General features: G+C 43.3%; 1 protein-coding gene across 6 annotated transcripts in view; it reads right to left on the reverse strand.

The window, feature by feature from the left end:
• Nucleotides 1-19,782, reverse strand: part of GPR155 (G protein-coupled receptor 155) — a 283,844-nt gene that overhangs the window by 133,154 nt on the left and 130,908 nt on the right. For all 6 annotated transcript variants that reach the window (XM_086956156.1, XM_086956160.1, XM_086956159.1 and 3 more), the window contains exon 3: nucleotides 16,081-16,480. In XM_086956156.1, the coding sequence (XP_086812282.1) occupies nucleotides 16,081-16,480 (400 nt within the window). The remainder of the gene's footprint in view (nucleotides 1-16,080; nucleotides 16,481-19,782) is intronic.

The following is a 19,782-nucleotide window of genomic DNA, read 5'->3' on the forward strand; positions in this document are numbered from 1 at the left end:
AGCTGATCTAAAATGGGAAATACTGCAGGCTCCTGATTGACAGGAACACACATATGTGCAGTGAGGGCACTCAGCACACATTTGCTATTTTGACGTTCATATTTTAAATGTAAACTCGGCATAACATTTGAAGTCACTCTGAATTTCAGGTGCTTACTCAACAAGATATTGATCACGTGGGCCAAATTTCTGGGCTCCGAAATTGCTGACCTCCAGCGAGCTAAATGTATCACCGAATATGGGCTGTCACTCAGAACCTCATCAAGTTCTGAACTATCTGTTTAAACAAGCATTTGCAATGGAATAGGTCTCGCATTATTAAAGTTTCAACTATTGGTGTTGCATTATTTAGCAATGCCAATAGCTCAAACTTTAATAATGCAAGACCTATTGCATTGCAAATGCTTGTTTTTAGTGGCTATTCATATGCAAATTCGGCGGGGATAACCGAGTAAAGACAGGTGTCTCTGAACCTCGCGTAAAACGGTTCATTATTTTTCATACAAAATGTTTCCAGACAGACTGCGGCCTTTGCTTGTCTGATTCTGGCGGGAACGGCGCTGCCTGGACAGGTGTTCATTGTCATCCAACACCATCAGTAACAGGCTGCGAGGAGGAGGCCGTGGCGCACGCTTGTTGGTACATTTGCCACATGCAAAAATATGACTGCTAATGGGTTCAGTGGCGTTTGTTACCGAAGGAGCCAGTCAAAAAGAAAAACAAGCATTTGCAATGCAATGGGTCTCGCATTTGCTAGAGTTTAAGCTATTGCCATTGTAAATAACAATGCCTTTTACAATGGCAATAGCTCAAACTTGCGTAATTCTGAGACCTATTGCATTGCAAATGCTTGTTACTCCTGTTGTGGACTGGTATGAGAGTATAATGAAAGAGTGTTCTTTCTTCCCACCATTCCGGAGTATAACCTTAGTTGCATGTTCTAGGTTGTCTAATCATTGGTTCCTTTGCTATAGGACGAAGAGCTAATGTGATACTGATGCTAGCTGGTTAGGGTTTCTAGGTACTGAGGTGAGTTATTTGGTCCACCACAATTCACTGAGGTACTGGGTCTCCGTGCACAGTTCTGTGTAGGAGCAGAATCCCTGCAACAGCGTACAGTGGAGAACAGTGACAGAGTGGAGTTATATATATATATATATATATATATATATATATATATATATATATATATATATATATATTTTGAGAAGAGACCTAGATAAAACAGGGAATTACTGCAGTCAATTTGATAAATATACATTCCTGTAGACATATTGAATTATACACACAAATATGTATAAAGTGCAACATGCCAAATTTAACAAGTGAATATTACTACATCAAATAACAGACTTTCTATAAGTGGGCTTTTCCATAAAGTGCAACGTGCTAATTTACCATCTAAATATGGTGCTAAAAATTCAACTTCCACGCAGACTAATAAAGTGCAACCAGTCACAATTCAAAAAAGTGCAATGTTTATCAGTCCTAATAATACTAAAGTGCAGTGCAAAAGGGCATTTTTTTTTTGTTTTGAAACTTTGCGTTACATTATAGCCCTAGTTTTCAGGAATGATCACTAGCCTATCCATATATTCCATACAGTGGAATGAAATATATTAGCTCCTACTCTAGCATATGCTTCTTCACATTTCCTCCTATATATCATTTTATTAAGCCATTGTGATAAGTAGGAACTTTGAGGGACCTCCAATTCTGAAGTATCGGAGAACACACAACCAGGGAAGCAATTGCTATAAATGACTCATCCTCCCTTGACGTTGCTAGGTTTTGTCTCTGGCTAGCGTTACCAAAAAGTGCAACAGTTGCCTCAGGATCCAGTCTTTTCTGTGATCCACGGCTTAGAGCTGAAAAGATCCTTTCCCAAAAATGTGCTAGCTTTGGGCAGGTGAAAAAAGTGTGCAGCCAGCCTCCTTCGCCTACTAATTGTCAGCAAAAACATCTATTCTCTAATTCCAGACGCATCTTATGAAGAGCTTTGGGGGCATAGCATACCATCCAACAGTGAAGTAGTGTGGCTCACTGGTTAGAGGCGGCAGACCCGAGAGCAGAGGACGGGCCGGGACCAGGGTTCGATTCCCGGCGCGGCAGGTTTCTGGACCAGGGTCAGCGGACTCGATAATTCTCTCGCCTCGGTGCCCACTCTGATCAGCGATCACACTCGGCAACTCTGGGCATTAGCTTGCCTCATCTTCACTAACGGCCCCACCAGACCGCCGGGGATGCCTGGTCTCACCCTGGAGATACCCATTAAGGGACCATCTCTCAGGGAAGCCAGGAAGGGTTTCGTAGCGGTCGAAGCGCCTTGGGACCCTACGGGTAAGTAGTGCGCTATATAAATGCCTATACACACTACACACAATACACAAAAAATTCTTTTAAAATTGGCTGCTCTTAAGGGCTTCCTATCCAATTGCGAAATGGCTTGCCAGTCACGACTTGAGATCATACATTGTGTCTCCTGGATCACTTTTTCTAAGAATTTATTAACCACCATTGATTCACCTTGGGACCATAGAAAACTATACCAATTTCCCACTCCTCTTAGCTTTGCTTCGAACAGAGCCGCCACTAATGGGTTTGGGCCAGAACTAGATGAGAGACCTACTTATTTATCAGATGTAAAATCTGAATATATCCAAAGAAAAAAGCTTGCGCGGGTTTCCACACCTGGATTGGACCTCTTGCCAAGTAATACCTCCGCTATCAACTAAACAGTGCCCTAGCTCCTAAAAGCCACAGGCTAAACCTTAAATTGGTGCTCTGTATTTGGAGGCCCAAGCTTTTACATTCTGCTACATTTAAATAATAAAACCCAGTGGAGCAAGCCTGCTTGGAATAAAAAGTCTGGAGTCTAAAAGTATATTCCTGAAAAATGTCTTGTACCTAGTTTTTTGGGGGAGTTTAGCTGTTTTTAGGAATGCAGGGATCTGCGTTCCAGCTTTCTGGACCATTTTGTCAAAAAAGAGAGGATCAACTGATCCCTTGCCGTCAACTAAACGAACTATTAGGTCCAAAAAAGCTGCTTCATAATATGACCGAACTTGGGAAAGTGCAAGCCCACCCTGATTAATATCAAGTTGGAGCACCTAGAGTTTTACCCTTGGTGCCTTCTTACTCCAGACAAACTTTCTAAAAATCATTTCCAGCTCTTTAAAATAGATCGTATTGATTTCTATAGGGACATTTGTAAAAATAAAAACAAGTAAGGGTAAAATGGACGTTTTTATGAGGGCAACAAGGCCAATCAAAGAGAGTGGTAATAACGACCACTCCTCTAGCAGCTTTCTGATTTTTTTTTCGCATAGCTTCATAGTTCAGTTTATAGATTTTGGTATACTGATTAGTAATGTATATAGCTAAGAATCGAATTGGATTAGAAGTAAGGGCTTGGCATTTAAGACTGTCAGGGAGAAAATCACTCGAGCAATTAATTGTTAAAATTTCAGTCTTGTTACGATTAATTTTATACCCTTCAACTAATTAAAATTGTGCATATTCTGCTAATGTTAATTCCACATTCTGTCTTTCTGGACTAAGACAGAGGATAGTGCCATCCGCGAACAGCTTTAGTTTGGCCATTCCTAGCAGTGGTGCTTTTATCGCCACATTACTACGAATTCTGGTGGCCAGGGGTTCGATAAAGAAGGTGAGGAGCACAGGGGACAGAGGCACCCTTGCCTCGTCCCCCGGTTAACGTTGATTGTTCCAGCCAGGTTAGAGTTGATAAAAACCTGTGCCCCTTGATAAATATTACATAACATATTTATAAGCTGGGAGGGAATCCCATACCTTCCCAGACCATAATAGGGAGCATCCCAATTCACCAAATCAAACGCTTTTTCTGTGTCGACTATCATAAGTGCTAGAGTTTGATTGCTATTAAAAAAAAAAAAGTGCCTGGACTAAAAACACTATTTGTTGACATTAATCTCCCTGTGACAAACCCTCTCTGATCCTTATGAATCATTTTTTGTGCCAAAGGAGTGAAGAGCTGTGCCCAGATTTTCATAAGAATGTTATAGTCAGAGCTGAGTAGACTGATCGGTCTGTGCGAATTGATGTCTCTCTGGTTTTTACCCTTCTTTACAATACTGACAATAATGGATTCTTTAAAAGCTGTGGGAATCAAACCACCCAATTTCACATAATTAAAAAGCTCTACCAAAAAGGGTGTTAATTATTCGGCAAACACTTTGCAAAATTCTATTGACAACCCATAATTTCCACATGCTTTTCCTCCCAACATTGTGGCGAGGGCTAACTGAATTTCAGCTAGTGTAATATCTACTTGAATCTCCTCTGCCCAGGTACACGATAAATGCGGGAGGTTAATGTTGTTAAAATATTGTTGATTGCCTCTTGCCCCACCATATATTTGGTGACATATAACTGATCATCGTGCTCTAAAAACACTTGGGCAATCTTTTCCTTGTTAATCACGAGGGCTCTTGTACCCGGTGCCAATACTTCTGTAATTAATGCTGCTTCCTTATTTATTTTATTTTTTATTTTGAAGGTTTTATAGAGTGCGAACAAGATCCTTGCGCATATCAGAGCACTTTACAGTGATCAAAGCGGATTATACATAATGAATAGCATGACACAATATACATGCAGTAATATGAGGGAAATAACAAGCATGGGATATAGATACAAATACACAGGAAAAGTCGTAAGGTAGAGAAGCATGGGATAACAGGACATAAAACACAGAAAAGTCGTCGAAGAACATAACAGGAGCGTCTCGATTGAAAAAAAATTCCCGGGCAGGGTAAAGTAGTCAAGAAAATTTGTGCAATGAGAATCGCTTTTACTTCCTTTTTGAAAGAGACGGTAGAGGAATTTAGTCTGGTTTCTGGGGGAAGAGTCTTCGAAATCCTAGGCGCCACCACGGAAAAGGTTCATTTATATGTTTTTATTGAATCTTTGAGGTTTCAGAAGTAGGTTGTCTGCACTTCTAGAGGACCTTGAGCCACCAGATATTGTCAATTTCTGTGCAAGGTAGATAGGTGCCTTGTGGTGTAAGGCCTTATGTGTCATGCAAGTTATTTTAGATGAATTCTTGCTTCAAGCGGGAGCCAGTTCAGGGATTTTAAATCAGGGGAGATGTGGGAACTTCTTTTCGAGTCAGTGATGAGTCTTGCTGCAGAGTTTAATGAGGCTCTAAGGGGAGCTGTAATCGCTTTTGAAAGGCCGCATAAAGAGACACTTCCATATTCCACACGAGGGATAACTAGAGCACCATAAGGATTTAGCCTGAGCCAAGCAACACACCCACCTGTGCCCACTGTGCCACGCTCGAGCCACCGCGTTCCCAAGGAGCCATAAACGAGCAAGCAACCATCCTTTCGCCCATGAAGACCAACTCGGCTCACTAATCTTCATATTGATCCCAATAAAGGAAGGCCCCCTCTATACTTCTGATATGTGAATTGCCTGAACTGAGCTAAATTTCTCACAGCAGGTGGCACCAAACTGGTTGCCCTTACCACAATGCATTCCTATATAGTTGCATGCAAATAAGTAATTGTGTAATCTTATAGGAAAAACACATTGGCTCACAAATATGTATTTTGTTTTTCAAACATACCACATCCCACTACAAGCTCCATAAGGATTTAGTCTGAGCCATGCCATGGTTCGACTTGTGCCCACTGTGCCACATTCCTGGAAACTGCCTCAGAGCTTCTACTAAGGGCATTGGAGACCACCGGTTTTTGAGGCCTCACTTCAACCCTTGACCCCGTTTGCAGTTTAGGCCGCTCCCCACGCCGCACAGCTCAGCCTGTGTGTGCCTACCTCTGTGCTCACTGCTGCCGCTCCGTAAGTTCGCCGCCCCGCCCTTCCCTGTGTGTATTCTTCTACATTGTGCTATATCCTTTGTGTTGACTTGTTGACTGTTTTGTGCAGTTTCAAATTACTTTTTGTTGCTCCTTTGCTAACTGTTTTTTTGGTGCCCCTTCCCCCGTTCCCCCTTTGCCTTCTCTTCCCGCCGCTGCCTCCCTGCGGCCCAGCCCCCTCGCTCACCCATTCGCCACCCCGCTCCCGCCTTCCAGCTGCTCCTCCCTCCCACCTCCCTTAAATGGCGGACGCTGCACGGCAGCGCTGCTGGCGCGCCAAAGGCACGCCTAAGGCAAGCCGTCTGCGCCTGTCGTGCATGGTGTTTCACTTTAGTTGACCAGGCTAACAGTTTACCTACTATTTGGCTCCCTTCATAGACTCGCTGCTGGAATGTCCAAGAGCTGTTAATTTCTTCTACGGTGAAGAATTCTTGTAACTCCAGTTTTGCCTTATCCAGCTGCCTCCCGGCTGCCTCTTTTCCCCTTAAAGCGGCATTCTTCTGCAGCAACGCAGTTCCACGGGCTGAGGCCTTAAAGGCCCCCCAGACTGATAAGTCCAGCTTTTCACTTATTGTCCTTAAAAAATTCTTGTATCCATTTTCTGGTGGCAATTGCCCATTGTTGATTTGAGAGAAGTAATAGGTCCATCTGCCACCTAGACCTTATGCTTCTACCCTCCTCTATTTCTATTTCCAATGTGACCAAAGAATGGTCTGAAAATTAATTGGCCCCCATGCACGAGCCAGAATATTTCAAAGAACGAGAGTTTAAGAAAAAGTCAATACGAGAAGCTGAGTGGAATTGTTGGGAGTAGCAGGTATATTCTAGTTCTTACCGATGGGCTGTACGCCATGGATCAATTAATTGGTGTTCTTGCTTTATAACATCTATTACTTTTTTAGTCTTTGGCTTCAGTTGTTTTTTATTTTTAAAGTGTTGTTTGACAGGTCTTGAATATAGTTAAAGTCCCCCTCAAAATTTATATGTCCTGTAACCCCTCTAAGTATCTCGTTAATCCTGACCATAGATGAAGGGTCAGCTGTAATTGGCGCATAACAGTTGACAAAATTTAGAAAGCTCCCATTTAGCCTCACTGTAACCCATAACCAATGACCTTGAGGATCTCTCTGAACTTGGATAAACTCCCAGACTGGCCCCCGACTAAAGTACATAGCAAACCCCCTTATTGCCATCCCTGCCGACTCAAAAAACACAGTGGAAATATTTTTAGGGCTAAAAAGTTTTGGAGTATTTGTTTTTTAGTGAGTCTTTTTATTCCTCCATACTTTTGTTTATTTAATACTCCATTTACATTGACCGATATTATCCGAAATTTAAAACCCATCTCTATAATTAATACCTAAATATTGGAATTATCCATTCAATAATCTATTTTCCCGAACCCCCTCCACTATGATTCTGTTCATTTTTTTCTTCTGTGCACCACCCACCCAACCTGCAACCCACACCCACCTACTCCCATGCCCTCCCCAGATGTTGCCCTCCCCAGGAGATGAGAAGAGACCCGCAGAGCTCATTGCCACCGTCTTCAAATTTGCTCCCTTGTGGGGGGCCATTGTATTACACCCTAAGTGAGCCGCCCCCCACCTCAAGCAGCCTTTCACCTATGCTTAGTGATTCTTATGTATTATGTGGTGGTGGAGATTTCTCTCAGCAATTCCTGGGCTTCCTCTATATTTGCGAACATGTGAAACTTGCCTCTCACTAACACTCTTAACTTTGACTGCTGAGCTATTGTGGCCTGGGCGCCCTGTGCTATAAAAAGATATAACAATTTAACAAATAGTTTTCACCGACTGCGACAGCTGTGGGGATATAAGCAAAAATCCATCAACCGGAGACATCACTGATCAAACATGGAAACAGGTTAGAGGGCGCCTGATGTGCTCTTGTTATGGTAAGATTTCCAGTGAATTCTGGGAGCACACTCTTCTCGATAAAAGCCTCGACCCATTGAAGAGTTTGGGCCCCTTCACTCCCCTCCCAGACCCCCAATATATGCAAGTTTGAGCGTCGCAAGTGATTCTCAAGCTCCTCAAGTTTATTCGAGTGAAATTCTTTCCTTTTTAACTGAGTTCACCTGTTGCTGCATTGTGTTAATTTGATCTTCAAGCTGTACAATGCTCGATTCAGCTCTTGTATCCTTACTGGAAAACTACCCACTGCCTCCTCGATCTTTGAGAGGCGCTGATAAAGAGAAGCTATCTCATTTGCTTAAGTTGTCTTGAGCTCTCTTATCTCGTGTAACATGAGATTTAGCATGGGTTTTATGTTGCACTGTAAGAGAGTTCCTTCCTCTTGACGTTACTCAGGATGCCTGCATTGGAGCCTCAAGCTTTTCCTGAATCCATGCTTGCTGCCCCATGACGGCTGGTCCTTCTTTACTTAACACCTGGGGGGAATTGTTGTGGCGGTAGCTGCGCCAATGACGTGGACCGTGAAGGCATCTACGGCGGCGGCTGTGACGGCATCGACTAAGCCTGTGACTGAGAGTCCACGCAGAGGCTATTCTCCTTTTGGGGGGATCTATGTCCATCCTTAACCTTCGAGGTAGCTCATTGTCTCAAGGAGGATTGATCACTTTGCAAATGACCAATTTCTATCTCATCAGGAGGCCCTTGCAATGTCGCATATGCAGCCGAAGAGCCCGGGGAAACTTTTCCTTTGGAGAATAGATGATAATCCTTAGAACTTTGATAGTTTGAATTGGCCATCTTCTCTTTTATGAGTTATTGTAAAGGAGGGGAATTTTCTTTTGCTTCTCCGCCCTCCTGCGACCACACCATTGAATCATGATTCTCTGAAACTTTATCATAAGGGCTCAGCTCTTCCTCTAATCTTATTCCTTCATCTGACCCTCCCTGCGGTATACTCTCCATACCTGAAGCCCTTGCTCCAAATTTCGTTAATGATTCTAGCTGCTCCTCTTCTGAGCTCATGGAATTAGAGTTTACAAAAGAGCCGGCCCAAACTTTTTGACTGAGCTCAGCTCTTGCCACCGCTGATGCTGCCTTCGGTTGGGCTGATCTCATTTTTGCTTTAAGGCTTGCGGCAGTATCCACCTTGGCCACTAAGTTGGAAAATGTTAAATGCTTTCCCATTATTCTAGGTCGAGCACGCCTTGGCAAACGGCAGAGACCAGCACCAACAACAGCACAGACCAGAGTGACTTTGATCTTACAACAATAGCCCCAGTCGTGTTCATTGCTGTAGTATCATCCCCTCCTTATTGTTTATTGTTCCTTTTAACTTTATTTCTCTTACCTCTCTTATTCTCCTTTCCCCTTCCTCCACTTCTCACTCTTTTAGTTTTGGTTTAGGAGAGAGAGAGAAAGCACATCCTTTAATATTTTTTTTTTAATGGTGGTAGTACAAGCACACGAGCACAAGAGGGAATGGGGTCCAGAAGCCTTATTAGTCTTGGAGGGGAGGAACTTCCATTCAGTTCCCTCCCAAAATCTTGCTTTTCTTCCCCTTACAGTTCAAGTACAGTACAAGCCTTATTAGTTTAGTGTAGAAATGCAGGGTCTTTGGCTGAATTTCCTGCACGCACCGCACAGCCAACAGACTACAGGCAGGCTCACCTTTTTCCGCAGATCAAGGACGCAGCGCTTCACCGGCTCTCGTCCCAGCCAGGCCCTCCGTCCATTATTAAATCACCCTGCCATCGCCCTTCTGATTGCCTCCACAGCCACTGCCCTTCTGTAATAATCCCAGGAACGAGAAGCGTAATCCTGCTCAAGGCGAACGCCAGCCGACATTCGGGACATGCACGAGGTACTCCTGTAGTTCCTCAGACGTTCACCACCATACTGCCGACCTGGAAATGAAACCAGTCTGAAGGAGCATGGCGTTCACTAGCAGCTACGCCCTACGGGCATGCCATAACTGCCGTCCCCAACAGAGTGGACTGCTGTTGTGTGGCATAGAGTGGAGGTTTCTGGAGTGGCATAGAGTGGACAGGAGTGTCATGCAGTGTCGTAGAGTGGAGTGTCAGAGTGTAGTGTTGTGGAGTAGACGGAAGTCGCGTGGTATAGAGTGGAGCAGAGTGGAGTAAAGTGGTGTGGAGTGGGGTAGAGGCGAGTGGAGTGGAGTGAAGTGAAGTAGAGAGGAGGGGCATAGAGTGTAGTTAGAGTGGAGCGGTGTAGAGGGGAATGTCAGAGTGGAGGAGGTTAGTGCATAGGTGAGTGGAGGGGTGGAGAGTGTCATGGAGTCGAGTGGAGCAGAGTGCCGTAGAGTGGAGTTCAGCAGAATGTAGTGCTATAGTGTGGAGTGTCAGATTGTAGTGGCGGTGGAGTAAAGTGTCGTAGAAGGAGTTGAATTACACAGTGTGGAGTGGCGTAGAGTGGAGTATCGTAGAGTGGAGTATCAGAGCGTAGTATCATAGAGTGGAGTGTCGTGGAGTATCGGAGAGTAGAGTGGAGTGTCAGAGTGGACTGGCGAAAGTAGAGTGGAGAAGAGTGGAGAAGCGTAGAGTGAAGTGAAGTGTCATGGAGTGGATTGTTGTAGAGGGGAATTTAGAGGAGTGGAATACAATGCTGTGGAGTGGAGTGTTGTAGAGTGGTGTGTTGTAGAGTAGAGAGTCGTAGAGTGGAGTCTCGTAGAGTGGAATACCGCAGAGTGGAGTGTCGTAGAGTAGATTAGATTAGAGTAGAGTGGCTTAGAGTGGAGCAGAGTAGTGTAGAGAGGAGTAACTAGAGTGGCATGGAGCGACATGCAGAGGAGCGGAAGTAGAGAGGAATGGAATGGAGTGGAGTGGAGAGGCATGGAATGGAGTAGAGTGCCATGGAGTGGAGTCAAACACTGTGGAGTGGACTGTTGTAGAGTGGAGTAATGTGTCCTAGAAAGGAGTAGAGTGCCACTGATTGGAGTAGAGTGGCAGGTCATGGCGCATCGTAGAGTGCTGTCAGAGTGGAGGGGCATTGAGTAGAGCAGGGTGGCTAACAGCGGAGTAGAGTAGTGTAAGTAGAGCGGAATAGAACGGCGTAGAGTGGCATAGAGTGGAGGGGCTTAGATTGTCATGGAGTGTTGTAAAGTGTCGTAGAGTGGCATAGAGTGGAGGGTCTTAGACTGAGGGGTGTAGAGCAGAGGGGCAGAGAGTGGAGTAAAGTGTTGTAGAGTGGAGCGTTTTAGAGGTAAACAGAGATTCATAGAATGGAGGGGGGTGTAGTGTCGTAGAGTGGAGAGTCGTAGAGCGGAGGGGCGTAGAGCAGAGGGGCGTAGAGCAGAGGGGCGTAGAGCAGAGGGGCGTAGAGCAGAGGGGCGTAGAGCAGAGGGGCGTAGAGCAGAGGGGCGTAGAGCAGAGGGGCGTAGAGCAGAGGGGCGTAGAGCAGAGGGGTGTAGAGCAGAGGGGCAGAGGGGCGTAGAGCAGAGGGGCGTAGAGCAGAGGGGCGTAGAGCAGAGGGGGGTAGAGCAGAGGGGGGTAGAGCAGAGGGGGTAGAGCAGAGGGGGTAGAGCAGAGGGGGTAGAGCAGAGGGGCGTAGAGCAGAGGGGCGTAGAGCAGAGGGGCGTAGAGCAGAGGGGCGTAGAGCAGAGGGGCGTAGAGCAGAGGGGCGTAGAGCAGAGGGGCGTAGAGCAGAGGGGCGTAGAGCAGAGGGGCGTAGAGCAGAGGGGCGTAGAGCAGAGGGGCGTAGAGCAGAGGGGCGTAGAGTGCAGGGGCGTAGAGTGGAGGGGCGTAGAGTGGAAGGACGTATAATAGAGTTGAGTTTTGCAGTGTATAGTGCGTTGTAGACTGCAGTGGCATGGAGTGGATTAGCGTAGAGTAGAGTGCCTTAGAGTGGAGTAGGTTAGAGTGGAATGGAATGGTGTGGAACAGCATGGAGTGGGATAGAGTGGAGTGTCAAGTAGTGGAGTGTTGTGTCGTAGAGTGGAGAGGAGTGGAGTGTGAAAGTGGAATGTCGTGGAGTGTCAGTGTCAAGTGGTGGTAACATAGTGTCGTAGAGTGGAGTATCATAGAGTGGCGTATAGGGCATATAGTGGAGTGGCGTGGAGGGGTGTAGAGTTTCGGAGAGTGGAGTATCATAAAGTGGAGTGGAGTGTCATATGATCGAGTGATGTTGAGTGTTTGGTGCAGAGTAGAGTGGCTTTGAGTGGAACAGAGTTGAGTGGCATAGAGTGGATTTGAGTGGGATAGAATGAAGGGTCAGTGAGTTGAGAGAGCGTTGTGGAGTGTGGAAGAGAGGAGTATCGTGGAGCGGAGTATCATAGAGTGGAGTGGTGTTGAGTGGATTGGCATAGAGTAGAGTGGCTTAGAATGGAGCAGAGTAGAGTGGTGTGGAATGAGTAGAGTGGTGTGGAGCTGCATGAAGGGGGATAGAGTGGAGTGACAGAGTGGCATGCTGTGAAGTGTCATATAATGGTGTAGAGTGGTTTACCATAGAGTGTCGTAGAGTGGAGGGGAATAGAGTGGAGTATCGTAGAGTGGAGGGGAGTATTGTAGAGTTGAGTGGAGTGGCATACAGTGGATAGACTGGCTTACAGTAGAGTGGAATAGAGTGGCATAGAGTTTAGTAGAGTGTCGCAGAGTACAGTGATGTGGTGTGTTATAAAGGGGGTGGGGTGAGATGGGTTGGAGTGAGAGCTTTTGAGTGGAGGGGCGTAGAGTAAAGTGTTGTAGAGTGGCGTGTCAGAGTTGAATAGAGTTTTGTATAGTGGAGGGGCATGTAGTGTCGTAGAATTGAGTGTTGTAGTGTGGAAAGGCATAGAGTGGAGTATTGTTGAGTGGAGTATCATGGAGTGAATTGGCGTACAGTAGAGTGAAGCAGAGTAGAGTGACGTAGAGTGGAGTGGAGTAAAGTGGTGCAGAGTGGGGTAGAGTGGAGTGTCATGAAGTGGAGTGAGGTACAATGGAGGGGAGTGGAGAGACTGTGTAGATAGATGATAGAAAATTAAGTCTGCTTGCTTCTTCTTTTAAAGATGGTTTTAATGGGAAATCAATGATGTCATTTTCTATTCAGATGGATGATGGGAAGTGCAGTTGTGTTTTGTGCAGAAGGATTATGGGGAATGAGGTCCTCTTGCCCAGGATAGTCTTTTAAAGATGAATCTGGCGGGAAACCAGTGATCAAAGAAAACACAAGGAGATGATGGACGGAGCGCTGAAACTTTCCAGACACTCACCCCCAGTCACAGATCTGTGTTGAATCCATCATCATTCTTTAGCTCACTTCCCCCCCCCCCAGTTCACACACAGCTATATGCAAATCAGTCTTGACCCTGTGCCTCTTGGGAACTGTCCAGCCCGAACTGCCAAGCCATGTCTTCCCTGGACAGGAAACAAGCATCCTGGGACCGGTTTTGGGCTAACAGCCCTCAGCAGCCAGGCTAGCTTGAATCCAGTGGCAAAGTGAGCAAGGGGCCCACGTCTGGGCATACCCTGCCAACTTAGGGTGAACAAAGCAAACACAAGGAGATGATGGACGGAGCGCTGAAACCTTTCAGACACTCACCCCCAGTCACAGATCTGAGTTGAATCCATCATCATTCTTTAGCTCACTTCGCCACCCCAATGCAGACACAGCTATATGCAAATCAGTCTTGACCCTGATGGCACTACCAATTGAGATGGATGATGGGAAATGCAGTGATGTCACTTACTGTGGGGATGGTTAATGGGAAATGCAGTGGTGTCCCCTGGGCAGCTTCGATCTGTTTTACTGCTACTGTTAATAATTTATTGCACCCTCCACTCTGCAGTACTTTATGATTTTATGTTGCTCTTTCCACTGCACACTGTATGCAGAAAAAGACGTTTTAAGTGAAGCGTATTGATATACTATGGTACAGGGGCGCTATTTAACGATGTTAAGTAAATAAAAAAAAACATTAATCACATAAACCTAGATAAAATGTTTCATTTGTTAAGGGAGCGCAATACTTCACCCAAAACATACTTTATATTTTTGAAGGTCACTGTTAATTCAGTTTGAAAAAATTGCTAAACTAGTACTTTACTAAAAACAGTCTCATCAGACAAGAGTCTGCTTCACAAGTTAAAGTAAAAAGAAATTGTCATACGAGCTACCAAATGGGATTTTACGGTTGCATCAGCCACCACTAAGTTCCCCAGTCCCTAAATTCCTACGTGTACCACACAAACTGATAAAAAAATAGGCAAGTCTTCTCTAACAGACATTTCTGCCTCTTTCAAATGCTGGTGACAGCTACATAATATACCAATTTACCATATAGCGGTTAATAAGAAAAGTTTAACTAAATGAAGAACTATGAAAAATATCCTTGATATACAAATTACCACATAAATCATGTGTTGTCCCGCTCTACCAAAAGGCAAACGTGTCAGTCGTACAACAATCCCCTCAAGAGGTTGGTTTTTCAGAGTGTCTTTTCCCCCACCCCAATAAACTTTCCTCACAGTATTAACAGGTTGTCATCTTCATTTTGTCTAAGAAGCATTCACAGGGTGTTGTCTACTGCTAATACAGAGACATTAACCATTCATGTATCTGCTTTTATCACTTTAACTATTTGAGATTTTCACCAAGGAATCAAACCCACTGAAAAAATGTATACCAAGTAACCCAAACCCTGACCAGAATGTGTTTATTTTAATAATATTTTTTGACTAAAATGGGTCATTGCACTGTTACCTGCTCCCATGGTTGTCAATTAGGTTTAGCAAGTGGTTGCAGCAGCTACCCTTGGCTTTCCTATTGGACCTCATTGAAACAGTACCTTCTGTCTCAGGAACCAACAGGAAACAGGGCTCAACTCATCTCACTATACAGTACTTACAGGTCATGGGCAATGGAAGGCACCTCACGCAGTGGTTTGCCCCCTCTCTTCGCCAACACACATCATTCAACTTGCGACCTCTTCACGACCATTAGGAACAAGATTGGGGGAGACCAATTTCAGACACGGAATGGGGCAAGGTGCTCGAGAGCCCAGTACACATCCCCAGGAACATGCACCTCCACCAACTTCAGTACTATGTAACGCAGAGGGCATAACTTACAGAAGCCAACGTTAATCACTATTTTAAACCGCGCAGACGCTGCTTGCCTGACATGTGCTCTGGTGGGTGCTGATCTATTGCACATGTTATGGGGCTGCATCTGCCTTCACACTTATTGGAGGGAGGTAGCGGCTGCGTTGGCATCTTGCACAGAGCACACAATCCCTTTTGACTGGCAGGCCTTAATAATGCACCTATTTCGCCGGACCTGTGGAAATAAGGTGTCCGTGAGGTTCCTAGAGCTGGAAGTTGTAGTAGCCAAAAGGCTAATCACCAAAAGATGGACCCTCCCAACTTTCATGCTTGGAGACAATGCTGGCATGGGCCAAAGCGAAAACCGTCACAATTCGCCGTGAGGAAATCACAGGATTTCACAAGATCACATTAGCGGCTGGGTGGGACGCAATACTGACAGAGCTACTACACACAGATGAAGAAGTAGACGAGGCCTTGCGCAGAGCTAATGCCATGGGTTGACGAAAGGAATGCACCGGACACGGTCGGCACAGAGATGTAAACGGGCTAAACACAGATGCCACCTGAGATACTTACACCACATAAGGAGCAGAGACGGGTAGTGGGCGGTTGGAAATAGTGGAGCAGGCATGACTTTACAGATGTTAACGCAGCCGAGGAGGCTACCGGAGTATCTACCCTAGTTGTGTTTACCCGGTTATGTTTTAAGTTGTCCCAATATAGTTATTACCCGCCACCCCATGACACAAATTACAGTACAGGTTGTAGTCACAGCACTGACACAAATCTAGACACTCCAGGACTGAGGAGGTGGACAGATACAAACACGCATCAGCCAAGGCATCCATCCAGATGACACTCTTCCCGGAACTGTAGAATTTAATCTGATATTGTAATTGTACGAAAGTTATAGTAACAGCTATGTAATACAAATTTGACTTCTCATGCTGTGACCTGTATATCCTGTAACCAAATGTCATAAACGTTAAAAAAACGTAATACAAATATGTAAAAAATAAAAACAAACTGGGAACAGGGCTCAAAAAAGTTCTCTATGATTGTTGAGGTTTATAATTCATGTCCTTCTCCTAGCAATTCAATATAAAAAACACAGCATTTAATGACTTATGTAACAACATCTAAAATTGCTCTGCACAAATTCTAACATATGTTTTACAATTCATAATCAATGCAGGGTTGTTCAAGAAAGCAAATAATACAAGATAAAACAATATAACTTACAATTTTGCTGTGATGAGAAGGAGCAGTGAAACAAAAGCAGACTTGTCAAGTTTCTTTATCTGGCCCACCATGGAAAGTCCAAGAAAAAATAGTGCAGAGCCAGCGAAGGAACTGCTCAGTCCATCAATAAAATTTTCCATGAAGGCAGGGATTTTCTGGCCAAGAAGAAAATTGAAGCAGATTCCAATGAAGACCATTAGTATGATAGGGTTTTTCAGCACATGGAGAAGGGCATATCCCACAATTTTTATTCTGTTTTGTGACACATTAGGATTGTCTCTCCCTTTCTGGATTTCGCAGAATATAAATCCAATAGGATTCAGCATAATAAGGGATACAGGAGCCACCAAATAAATATACTGAATATATTCTGGGTAGGAGGACTGGTATAAAGCTTCCACTATAAAATACAGAAATAAAATTGGTTATTTTTTTTAATTCATATTTTGTTTTGAATTATATCATTACATAAGCATATCCATCACACTTAAAGCAGAACTTCAGTCAACAGGGGACTCCAAATAATGACCTGCGAAGGGCACAGTGATTATGCAACATCCTATTCATGAATTTGTAGTCTCACCTATTGCACAAAAATCATCAGGAATATTTTTCCTGTTTGCCCACATATTATATTGGTATATTTGAACAATCAAGTTGGCCACCAATTTAAAAATTCTTATACATAGACATGGTAAGCAAATTAGGTTTAAGTTTTAAACCCTCATAAAACCATCACATCATGTAAGTAAAATCCATGTACAAAATGTATCAAAATCACATAGGGTAAAAGTCACATGTCAGGAAACGTCGTGAAAACAGCATTGTCCTGTGAAATATTTTTTCCTTCACCACAATCTCAAAAAGACCTTGTACGTTATTTATTTTTTACAATAAAAATAAACAACACCATAAAGAGACTAAACAATCACAAATGTGCACTAAATTAAAGACCACACCCGATAACATTAGATCTTACGTCACAACTGAAAGAATAATATTGAAGTAATCACTGAAAAACCAAGTTGAGTTTCCTGTGTCACACACACCATGCTGAAAATAACTACTTTGACAAAGTACACCAAAGTGAGTGAGGAATCACCTTTACAAAACGTTTCTAACATGGGGAGCTATCATTTTTTCTCTGCATTTAATACAAAGGGCAGAATAACAAACAATTGATTACAGTTTATTTTGTCCCTCTTACAAAAGTACCAATTTGTACAATTGTTTCAGGTATGAATGAAATATTATAATTAGAAAGAAAGCAATCTGCAGAAACTTGTTACGCCAAAAAGGGAGTTATGAGAACCAGAAAAGGGCAACAACGGTGTGGGACATATAGGCATTGGCTATGGGTTCTATACAGAATTAAGCTACAGGATAACTGGGTGGGAAAGCTAGGGTGAAGAAAATTAACAATATAATCACATAAACTGTATATCCACATAATTCCTAATATTTTTCTAGTAAATTTGTAATTTGATACTGCATGAGGGACGCAATAGTCTTTACCGACAAGCCTAATATCCTCATCTTTCATTGGATAGCTCTGAAGGTAGATTCCAGCATGTGGTGATCAATTTATGAGATATTCTATGCAGCAGTAAATTCATAGTTCACCTGATGGTAATAGATCTTGTGGAAAATGAACAATTATAAAGATTAAGATTTGTCAATTTAGTGGTTCTTTAAGAATAGCCAGAGCCCTGAGTGAGTTATTCAAAATAAACTAAAATGTTTACATAAGCAAAATTTGTCAGTCTTTACAGACAGTCTTACATCAGGTTCCTGGGGAATGTCAGAAAACTGTGTGGATTTCTGACACTGCAATTCTCTGTGTTCTTTGTTTTAACAAGCAGATGTATGCTTGAAATGAGAATAGGTAGGATAAATATTGTGCCATGGGAGGTATTATTTATAAATACTGAAATTTCTTCCATTACGGTAAGGGCGTAATTCTGGGATGGGTATCTATGTTTGCTGGGTCTTGTCTTGTAGTAATAGTAGACATCAAATAATTATTTGACCTGAATTTAGAAGCAACTGGATTTGATCCAGACTTTGAGATACACTATGTGAGCAATATTTAAGGTCAATAGTTGAGCGGGGTCTGACAGTTTATCCTTCCCAACCATCCGAATACTGAATTACCCACCCACCCTTTCAGCTACACTGAAGACGTTGGTGGTTGAATGCTTACTACAGCGTGAGTTTACACAAGTAGGCCATCTTTTTAAGCAGGTATTGTTTATAACCAGTGAACACCTCAAACAGGGCAGCTAAAAAAAAAAAGCCCGAATATATTTATCTACAAGTAGAATTGTTAAAAAAACAAAAAAGACGATTTTGACGTTCATCTTACAAATTCCCATATTTGAAGCCCTAAATTGTGTCTGTGAATATGATCTTGGTATTCAGATACTGAATAAATATGTTATTGCTGTTGAGCTCAATTCAAATCTGTTCCACCGAACCCTAGACACAGCTTACTGCACATGTTTGCAATTTGTAGATACTAACACCAAACACATCAAATAACATTATTCTGATAGAATTGGATTAATGGCAATGATATAGGTAACACCAGGCCAGTATGAATCACCCAGCTATTGAAATTGCCCCAAACATGGCACTATTAGGATATTCTGACTCTATGCCAAAACGGAATAGCTAACTTACAGCATTATTACTAGTACTGGCAAAGAGATATTTGGCCACTGGAAAAGCACAAATCTGCAAGATAGACAAGATGGACACACACAAAGGCTGTTTGATTGGCTTTATTGCTAATGAACTGCAGCTGAGACAATTTTCAGATAGGACTGCAAATACATCTGATTACAAAAGGAAATATCAGTCCTTATATACAGTTTCAGAACCTTCAGACATGTTAATCATTAACATCAGCACCATGGTGTGAGCATTTGACAAATATGTGCATGTGTACATTGCTTTGTACGTGACGCACATGATCATCCTAATATTTAGCCAATTCCTTGCGCTACGGCCTCCTGACCTAGAGCTCGAGACTGTTATCTTGTCTTTGTCAAACAAGTACTGTGTGATATAGGGGCATATGTAGGTAATTTTTGTTTTGCGATTCTCAAATTGCGATTTTTTGGGAATCGCAATTAGAGAATTGCAAAACGAAATGTAGGTAGAATTTGCAAAAATGTTTGCGAATCCAATTGTTCCTTATTTGCTAATCGCAAATAGAGATTAGCAAATAAGGAATACCTTCTCATTCATTCCTATGGGCTAGAAGGCCCATAGGAATGAATTGGAATACATTCTCAATTTGCGATTCTCAATTAGAGAATCGAAATTGAGAATGCAATTTCAGGGTTGCAAGGGTGTCAATAGAACACCCTGTTGCACCCCTGAAATTAACATGTGTGCACATGTGGCCCACATACATGCCCTAAGGGCATGTATGTGACCCACATGGCACTCTGAAAAAGGCCAAAAAGTGCATTTTGCAAAGAAATCTTCAATTTACCACCAACCTGAAGTTGGTGGTATTTTGCGATTCCTTAAGCCACAATTTGCACAACTTGGGTGCTTCCTACATTGCATTTAAGGAATCGCAATTTGCGATTCCTTAAATGCAATTGCAAAATAAGGAATCGCTTATTTTGCGATTCCTTATTTTGCATGTGGGTTTTTGTGTGCTACATAGCACACTGCCCTAATTGCGAT

This window comes from Lissotriton vulgaris, chromosome 2_1 (genome assembly GCF_964263255.1).
Source record: "Lissotriton vulgaris chromosome 2_1, aLisVul1.2, whole genome shotgun sequence".
Taxonomy (NCBI): Eukaryota; Metazoa; Chordata; class Amphibia; order Caudata; family Salamandridae; genus Lissotriton; species Lissotriton vulgaris.